The 9591-nt window shown below is 52.6% G+C and overlaps 1 protein-coding gene across 1 annotated transcript; it reads left to right on the top strand.

Annotated features, from left to right (window-relative positions):
- Window positions 1–2316: 2316 nt before the first annotated feature.
- LOC139563854 (piggyBac transposable element-derived protein 4-like) lies at window positions 2317–8326 on the top strand. The gene is made up of 5 exons (XM_071382850.1): window positions 2317–2565; window positions 4341–4501; window positions 5051–5229; window positions 5435–6529; window positions 7314–8326. The coding sequence occupies exons 1-5, from the start codon at window positions 2317–2319 to the stop codon at window positions 8324–8326; spliced, it is 2697 nt and encodes an 898-aa protein (XP_071238951.1).
- Window positions 8327–9591: the final 1265 nt, after the last annotated feature.

The raw sequence follows: 9591 nt of genomic DNA, 5'->3' as shown, positions 1-9591 counted from the left end.
CGGGATACGGGGCCTACGTCGCACAGTCTCTTCTTTCCGTTGAACACGCCCTTGCACTGAGAGTCTACCGCAACGCCTATGCCTGTGGACATACGGCTCCTATCCCACAGGCGTCTGCAGGCGTCTGGAGTCAGGGCTCTACACCTGAACAGTTGCAGCAGCGCTTCCTTGAACGCAGACCCCTTGGAATCGGGCGCGTTAAGGTTTCTTAGGTACTCAGGCAGCCACTCGAGCGAGCTCTCGGGGTTGGCGTTCAGGTCCTTCACAACCCTGGTGAACAGATCCATGCTTATCATATTGTGCCCGGCTGAGCGCTTCCTGCAGCACATGATAGAAGTTAGGGTTCTGGTGATTCCCTTAACCTTGTACCAACGGTGGTCGGCTGTAGACTTGGCACACAGCTCACCACCGGAGCCCCGGAACTCGATCGCAGGCTCCTGGAGCTTCATTGTATTAAATGTTCTACGAGCGGTAGGTTGCTGCTGTGAAAACCCTGTCCCTGTGTGAGAAACAGAAAGTGGCACGGCTAAGTTACCCGTAGTATTGCACCGTCAGTAAGTAAAGAAGTACAAAGCAGAAGCTGGGAACCGGGATCAAGGATCAAGGGATCCCCTGTTAGAGATTAGAGATATGAATCGCAAAAAAACAATGATGGGAGGCGTTGAGTCTCTGATATCCGGGAGCAAGGAGCTGTTTAACAGCAGAAAGTTATGGGTCCCAAACGGCCCCATACTGAGCGCGGCCCGTTTCAGGGGCAAGCTGGGAGCCTCCATTGCTGTCATCACATCTCTCACGGTGGGGTTTCTTACCATCCCCAACAACATTCTCTACTTCATCAACAACAAGCATGGTTCAAGGACCACATGCAGGCAGGACTCAGACTCGAGTACGACTTCCTCCTCCGAAGGCCGACCTGACTACGAGTACGCGTACATCCACTCGGGGATTGCCCTCATCACGCTCGGCTGTCTTGCGATGGTGGTGAGCATAGTACTCAGCTACTTCGCCTCCAAGAGCAAGCGCAAAATGGACGACTCCGAAGGCCCCTACAAGCGTCCAGAGGCCGTCAGGAGCACCAGGACCGTGATTGCGTGCCTCATCATGATGAACATTGAGCTCTTCATGGCTGTGATCGCGGGCTGCATGGAGCTGCTTTACCAACCTATGATCAGAGACGCACAAAGGCTGCATAACATGGAGTGCGCTATCGCAGTGTTCAACATCATAATCTACATCACGTACGTGGTGACCATGGTGCTGACGTCAACCGTGCTAAAGGGGAAGCACGAAGTAGCCACCACGGTTGATGCTCCACGAGACATCCCCGAGACCGTGCCCATCCCCTCCACAGCTCGTGACTACTTCAGCAGAAGCATCAACTCTTACAATTCACAGTCGAGTTTCATTTAAGGGCCTCTAGCCTTCCCCCCACAAAGTCTCAGCCCATACAGCCGAGGGGCAAAGGGGAACGCAGAGCCACACAGGCAGTCACCAGCCCCTCAGGGCTCACCATCAATAGAGAGAAGCAGATGCTCTGTACTGGGGCCTTGGGAAGACATGACACCAAACCTTGCATGCAGTCCCTCAAGAATAGACCCTACCCTACGTGCCATTCTAAACACTTGTTATATTACACGTGGCCTATTTTATATTTAGTTCCTTATTAGATCACGGAACCGAATGATACATTGGTGACAGCAAGGGAACTATTGTCCAACCCAGTGGCCCACTATCCTGTTTCACTTGACCATACCCCTCATAAGCTTTGCTATGTATGTGAATAAATGACAAGGGAACAATGTACTGAGAGTCTTGTGAGTTTTTATTGACACATGTTCAAAGAAAGTCATACATTGTAAATAGGCACATGTCAAGTGTTAGGTGTGTATGGCGATGAGAACCCATACAGTGTCCGGTTCATATTAGCTGTAATCGTCACTTCTTTATTACAACCAGAGCAACATTGCAGCTAGGACAGTGGTAGACAGTGTCAAGCAACTCATTCTTGAAGAAGGGGTTTAGGCAGCATCCCACCACACACACAAGCAATTTGCTGAGATGTACTTAGAGCCTCCAGTCCTCACACACTCAGGGGGGTAATATCAGTCCATTAGCCATACACACAGAAAGAACACGACGTTGGTTATAGAGGTTTCAACAGAGACATTGCAAACCTCTGATTAGCTCTCTGACAGCAACTACAACTATCTTCGCTCTCTAATCAAACTCTTAGGACAACCTAAGCTTAGCCCCTATCCTATCCTACCCTCGTAACTCCTTCATCCACCTCAGGTAACCGCAGACTTTACTAAGGCTATGGCAGCCTGGTACGACTGCCTCCTCTTGAAGGACAGGACCCTGACAGATTACGAGAAGGAAAAGCTGGACCGTGTGAACGTGAGAGCCGGCAGCGCCGAAGGTGGCGATGTGACTATAGGCCCAACGGACAGTCTCTTCACCAGACCCATGTATGTGCCGTTAACGCACTACCACCATCTCGACGCCCTATTAGCCATCATGGCGTGCTACGTCACCCCGAGAGTGGAAAGTTTGTGCGACTATCCCGTGAGACATGTTCACATTGAACCGGGGCAGCTGCTCCATCACGCATCACAATCCCCCGTCAAGTCAGCGAGGAGAGGAGAAGAGTAAGCAAAGTATAGATAGGATAAGGGTAAAAAGAGAACATCACCATCCTATTCACACTACACACTCAAGTGGAAAGACACTGCTGATCCAACCTGGACATGGCCCCCATAGCCTTATGTGGCCAGTCACCACAGCCATTGATGGAACAGCCGATCCAACCTGGACATGGCCCCCATAGCCTTATGTGGCCAGTCACCACAGCCATTGATGGAACAGCCAGCCCTCAAGACATGGACTCCACTGCCAGCTACCAAGACCTGAGGCTCATTTCAAATCATTACACATTCACTGTACAGCATGTACTGATGAGACAGAATATGAATAAAAAGCTCAACAGCCCTTCTCACAGTTCAGTGCCTGTTGTTACATTGACTATTCATCTCTACCCCTACACCTGTCTTTCAGTCATTACTATGCAAGGCATACCTCGCAGTGTTTCATATCCCCCATAGGATAGACTGTGCACTCCCAGCACTTACACAGACGAGGGGTAGCACTATGCATCACTTACCCAACTCTATTTCAGGTTCAACTTAGTGTTTGCATTGGGATGGAAATGTAGCACATACCCATGACAGACATGGTGAATTAGTCAGCCTGGAACAGCCAGCCCTCAAGACATGGACTCCACTGCCAGCTACCAAGACCTGAGGCTCATTTCAAATCATTACACATTCACTGTACAGCATGTACTGATGAGACAGAATATGAATAAAAAGCTCAACAGCCCTTCTCACAGTTCAGTGCCTGTTGTTACATTGACTATTCATCTCTACCCCTACACCTGTCTTTCAGTCATTACTATGCAAGGCATACCTCGCAGTGTTTCATATCCCCCATAGGATAGACTGTGCACTCCCAGCACTTACACAGACGAGGGGTAGCACTATGCATCACTTACCCAACTCTATTTCAGGTTCAACTTAGTGTTTACATTGGGATGGAAATGTAGCACATACCCATGACAGACATGGTGAATTAGTCAGCCCTAGTACTATGCAAGGCATACCTCGCAGTGTTTCATATCCCCCATAGGATAGACTGTGCACTCCCAGCACTTACACAGACGAGGGGTAGCACTATGCATCACTTGCCCAACTCTATTTCAGGTACAACTTAGTGTTTACATTGGGATGGAAATGTAGCACATACCCCTGACAGACATGGTGAATTAGTCAGCCCTAGCAAGCAACTCCCGAATGCACTCTGTGAGACTGAGACAGAGTATCATATTGTAGCCTAAGCCAGGTGCATATATTATAGACACAGAGATATTTAGCCAGAGACTAGGACAGTGTGTATGAGAGACAAACCAATAGACAGGGGCGAAGTGCAGCCACTATCACCTACATAGGACGAAGAAGGACATGAAACCAACAGTAAGGGGGAGCGACGGGAAGGTACATGCCGAAACAAACCGGGTGACAGGATGGTTATGATTACTATAATGCTCACCAGACACAGTGGTCCTAACCAAAAGATATGTTATTTCTATAGTTTTACAATACTTTTAGAATACTTTTGGAAAGAGTTAGTTGATAAGGGGACAGCCTGTCACTTCGCACACAGGGCCCTTGCCCGGAATGTGGCGCGTGTGAATTCTGGGGCAGGATGTTTGACTAGTATCCACCTGGTGGTAGTGTGGTACAAGAAATAAATGTAATAACCCTCCCGTTGTCTCGGCGGGTCAGAGTGACCACGGGCAGTTCCGAGTTGATTGCCCGTGTCTGTGTGTGGGTCAGAGGGACCCCGGCAGCGTTAGCAAGGTGTATGTTGTAACCCTCCTGTCCCTGTGTGGGCGGGGTCATAGTGACGTCAGAGGGGTCAGAGTGACCCCGGCAGCGTTAGCAAGGTGTATGTTGTAACCCTCCTGTCCCTGTGTGGGCGGGGTCAGAGGGACCCCGGCAGCGTTAGCAAGGTGTATGTTGTAACCCTCCTACACCTGTGTGGGCGGGGTCAGAGTGACCCCGGCAGCGTTAGCAAGGTGTATGTTGTAACCCTCCTGTCCCTGTGTGGGCGGGGTCATAGTGACCCAACACTACCACCTGCTGGATACTAGTCAAAGGTCCTGCCCCAAAATTGACACGCGCCAAATTTCGGGCAAGGGCCCTGTGTCGAATACGGCCCTCTGTCCCCAATACGGCCCTCTGTCCCCGTGTGAGTTTGGATATCGATTCTAAAAACGCCCCCCTCCAAACTACCTTCCCTTGGTTGTGGATATTGTGCCTTTCGGGTATGGCTGTTGTTACACAACCTTTCCCCTTGCCTCGGCGGGTCAGAGTTACCCCCGGCCAAGCTTTACGAGTTGATTTCCAGTGTCTGTGTGGGTCAGAGACATCCCCGGCAGCGTTAGCAAGTATGTATGTTGTAACCCTCCTACCCCTGTCTGGTGCCGGGTCAGAGTGACCCCCGGCCCTGTTGTTAGGAGTCGTTCCCCTCTGTCTGGGCCGGGTCAGAGTGACCCTGTCAGGGACCAGTTGTCCCCGACATCTCAGTGCCCCACGACCTCGGCGCGATCACACTGGGAGGCCAGCCGGATGGGCGTACCGGATGGGACCGAAGGGCCGAAGGAGCAGGCAGGCAGGGCCGACCACGCGCCTCGTCCATTCGCGCGCCTCGTCCCATTCACGTGGCCACCGTAAGCAGGGCGTAGAGAGGCTACTAATATTGTCAGGAAGAAGAAGAAGAAGATGAGGACGAGGACGAGGACGACGACGACGAGGACGACGACAAGGAGGAATACGACCCCGCCGAGCGTGAGCCCTCCGCCTACGACTGTAAGCAGGGCGTAGAGAGGCTACTAATATTGTCAGGAAGAAGAAGAAGAAGAAGACCAAGAAGAAGAACAAAAAGAAGAAGAAGATGAGGACGATGATGAGGACGACGACGACGAGGATGATGACGACGACGAGGAATACGACCCCGCCGATCGCGAGCCCTCCGCCTACGACGCCTCGCAGTCCTGGTTTCAGCGCGGCTCAGGTCCTGGAACAGATATCCTCCAGCGTCGACCAAGAAGACGAAGAAGACTACTGCGATTCCGAAGAGGAGGACGTTTCGGAAGATGAAGACGGCGAGGAATACAACCCCGAGCGCGACGCGGACGACTACGAAAACGACTCGGCCTCGCGGTCGTGCTCCTCTTCGGAGGAAGAGCGAGAGGAAGAGCGAGAGGGAGAGCGAGAGGGAGACGCGGCCGCTGCCCGAGAGCGAGACAGAGAGCCAGACAGAGAGCGAGACAGAGAACGAGAGCCAGAGCGAGAGCGAGAAAGAGAGCCAGAGCGAGACAGAGCCAGAGAGCCAGAGCGAGAAAGGGAGACGTTGCTGTCAAAAAACGGCAAAATCAAATGGTCCTCCGCGGCCTATCGCGGCCCGGACCGGCCCCGCGCCATCCGCCGGCCCTGCCCCGCCGTGACGCCGGGCCCAACGGCCTACGCCGCGTCGCGAGCGATCGACATCGCGTCCGCCTTCCGGCTGTTTGTCACACCGGCCATAGAAAGGATAATCGTGGACATGACGAATCTGCAGGGGGTGAGAAAATACGGCGACGGCTGGCGACCCATGGACTCCACCGACCTGCGCGCCTACGTAGGGCTGCTGATCCTAGCCGGCGTCTACAGGTCCCGAGGCGAGGCAGCGGCCAGCCTGTGGGACGCCGAGAGCGGCAGGACCGTGTTTCGCGCCACCATGCCGCTCAAGGTGTTTCACAAGTACTCGAGGCTGCTGCGATTCGACGACCGCCAGTCGAGACCCGCGAGACTCGCCACCGACAGACTGGCGGCCGTAAGAGAGGTGTGGGACCTGTGGGAGGAGCGGCTGCAGGCCCTCTACAACCCGGGGCCCGAAGTGACGGTGGACGAACAACTGGTCCCGTTCAGAGGTAGCCGTCTATGTATCTGTGTTTTTGTACGTGTAAGCGTAGAGAGCACGGGCAGTCTATGTATCTGTGTTTTTGTACGTGTAGCATAGAGAGCACGGGCGGTCTATGTATCTGTGTATGTACGTGTAGCTTAGAGAGCACGGGCAGTCTATGTATCTGTGTTTGTACGTGTAGCATAGACAGCGTGTAGCATAGAGAGCGGTAGCAGTCTATGTATCTGTCTATGTATCTGTCTATGTACGTGTAGCATAGAGAGCACGGGCAGTCTATGTATCTGTGTTTGTACGTGTAGCATAGAGAGCGGTAGCAGTCATTGTATCTGTGTTTGTACGTGTAGCTTAGAGAGCACGGGCAGTCTATGTATCTGTCTATGTACGTGTAGCATAGAGAGCACGGGCAGTCTGAGCACAGGCAGTCTATGTATCTGTCTATGTACGTGTAGCATAGAGAGCACGGGCAGTCTGAGCACAGGCAGTCTATGTATCTGTGTATGTACGTGTAGCATAGAGAGCACGGGCAGTCTATGTATCTGTCTATGTACGTGTAGCATAGAGAGCACGGGCAGTAGTAGCACGGGCAGTAGTAGCACGGGCAGTAGTAGCAATCGGCAGTAGTAGCAGCAATCGGCAGTAGTAGCAGCAATGGGCAGTAGTAGCAATCGGCAGTAGTAGCACGGGCGGTAACGTAAACGCAGTGCGCCCCGATGGTGAGCCAGTAACGATGACGCTGCTAGTCTCCTCTCCCTCTCCTCTCCCTCCCCCCCCCCCCCCCCCCCCGCCGAAAGGACGCTGTCCTTTCCGACAGTACATTCCCAGCAAGCCGGCCAAATACGGCATCAAGTCGTGGGTGGCCTGCGACGCCAAGTCCAGCTACGCTTGGAAGATGCAGGTGTACACCGGCAAGGCGGCCGGCGGAGGCCCCGAGAAGAACCAGGGCGCGCGCGTCGTCCTCGATCTGACCGAGGGACTGCCGGCCGGTCACAACGTCACGTGTGACAATTTCTTCACCTCCTACGAACTCGGGCAGCGGCTCCTCGAGAGGGACCTCACCATGGTGGGCACGGTGCGAAAGAACAAGCCCGAGCTCCCTCCCGCGCTGCTCCAGTCCAAGGGCAGACAGGTCTCGTCCTCCATGTTCGCCTTCACGCCCACCGCCACTCTAGTGTCCTACCTGGCAAAGAGAAACAAGAACGTGCTGCTTCTGAGCACGCGGCACGCGGAGCCCGACGTTAGCGATCGCCGAGACCGGAAGCCGGCCCTCATCCTAGACTACAACCGCAACAAGGGCGGCGTGGACAACCTAGACAAGGTGGTCGGGACCTACAGCTGCAGACGGATGACCGCCCGCTGGCCCCTGGTCATCTTCCACAACATCCTCGACGTGTCCTCCTACAACGCCTTTGTCATATGGCGAGAGATCAACCCCGACTGGATGCCTGGGAAGCGGAACAAGAGGAGGGTGTTCCTGGAGCAGCTCGGAAAGGCGCTCGTGAAGCCCCAGATCCAAAGAAGGCAGCGTCTCCCCCGCACCGAAGCCGCGTCCGCACTTGTCAAAGTCCTACGGGGCGAGCGTGTATCCGCCGACGAGGCTCGTCCGCAAGCCCGGGAGCGAGCCGCCGCCGCCGCCGCCCCGCTGGGGGCGAGTAAGAGGAAGAGGTGTCAGCTCTGCCCACCCAAGAAGGACGCCAAGACACACACCACATGCTGCAGGTGTAAGAAATACATCTGCAAAGGCTGTTCACACCCATACTGTCACACTTGTGCCCACTGGGCCTTTAGCCAAGACGGGACAGGGTGACCCGGGGGGGGACACTGTGTGCTAGGCATAATAGGAGGACAACGGGAGGGTTAATCCAAAATATTTTTTGTCAAACTCTTTGGTTTAGTCGTCAAAATGATAGTTGTTTGGAAATGAATGAATCTGCTAACTTCTGACATGTTTTTTTCAGAGGCTATAAAGACAGGCAAAGGGTTACGAAAATAGCTCTAGTTACAGATCGGTAGTCCCGATTTGAAATCCGACTTCGTACTTGAAAAGCAGACAAGAAGGGGAAGATTTTATATAGCAGACATTTTTTTCTGTAAAATGTTGCGAAATGGTCAACACGGCAGTTGTTTGGGAAAGTTTGAAAATCATGTGGTAGCGTTAGTAAAACTGTTGTAACGTAAGTTCCATACTGAATAAACTGTTTCCGCATTTGACAAGCAGAAGTAGAGGAAGGATTTAATCCAAAATATTTTTGTCTAACTCTTTTAGTGCTCAAAATGATAGTTGTTTGGAAATAAATGAATCTGCTAACTTCTGACATGTTTTACAAAAACGTAAAAGACAGCAATGGGTTACGAAAATAGCTCTAGTTTCAGATCGGTAGCCCCGATTTGAAATCCGACTTCGTACTTGAAAAGCAGACAAGAAGGGGAAGATTTTATATAGCAGACATTTTTTGCTGTAAAATGTTGCGGAAGGGGTCAAAACGGCAGTTAAAGTTTGGGAAAGTTTGAAAAACATGTGGTAGTGCATTTAGAGAAACTGCTCTAACGTAAGTTCCATTCTGAATAAACCTTCTCCGCATTTGACAAGCAGAGAAGTAGAGGAAGGATTTAATCCAAAATATTTTTGTCTAACTCTTTGGTTTAGTGGTCAAAATGATAGTTGTTTGGAAATAAATGAATCTGCTAACTTCTGACATGTTTTACAAAAACCTAAAAGACATGCAATGGGTTACGAAAATAGCTCTAGTTACAGATTGGTAGCCCCGATTTGAAATCCGACTTCGTACTTGAAAAGCAGACAAGAAGGGGAAGATTTTATGTGTACCGGTACCACCAGCCGGTACCACCAGTTCCGGCACCACGCACCAGGCCTACTGTGCGCCTCAGCTGGCCAGAGTCTTCCGTCTACCCAGCGCCGCCTGAGCTGCCCGTCTGCCCAGCGCCGCTTGAGCTGCCCGTCTGCCCAGCGCCGCCTGAGCTGCCCGTCTGCCCAGCGCCGTCTGAGCTGCCCGTCTGTCCTGAGTCGTCTGAGCCGCCCATCTGTCCTGAGCCGCTAGAGCTGTCCGTCAG

This window comes from Salvelinus alpinus, chromosome 1 (assembly GCF_045679555.1).
Source record: "Salvelinus alpinus chromosome 1, SLU_Salpinus.1, whole genome shotgun sequence".
Lineage (NCBI taxonomy): Eukaryota > Metazoa > Chordata > Actinopteri > Salmoniformes > Salmonidae > Salvelinus > Salvelinus alpinus.
Note: the sequence above shows the minus strand (reverse complement) of the source record. Positions and strands in the feature narration are given on the sequence as shown.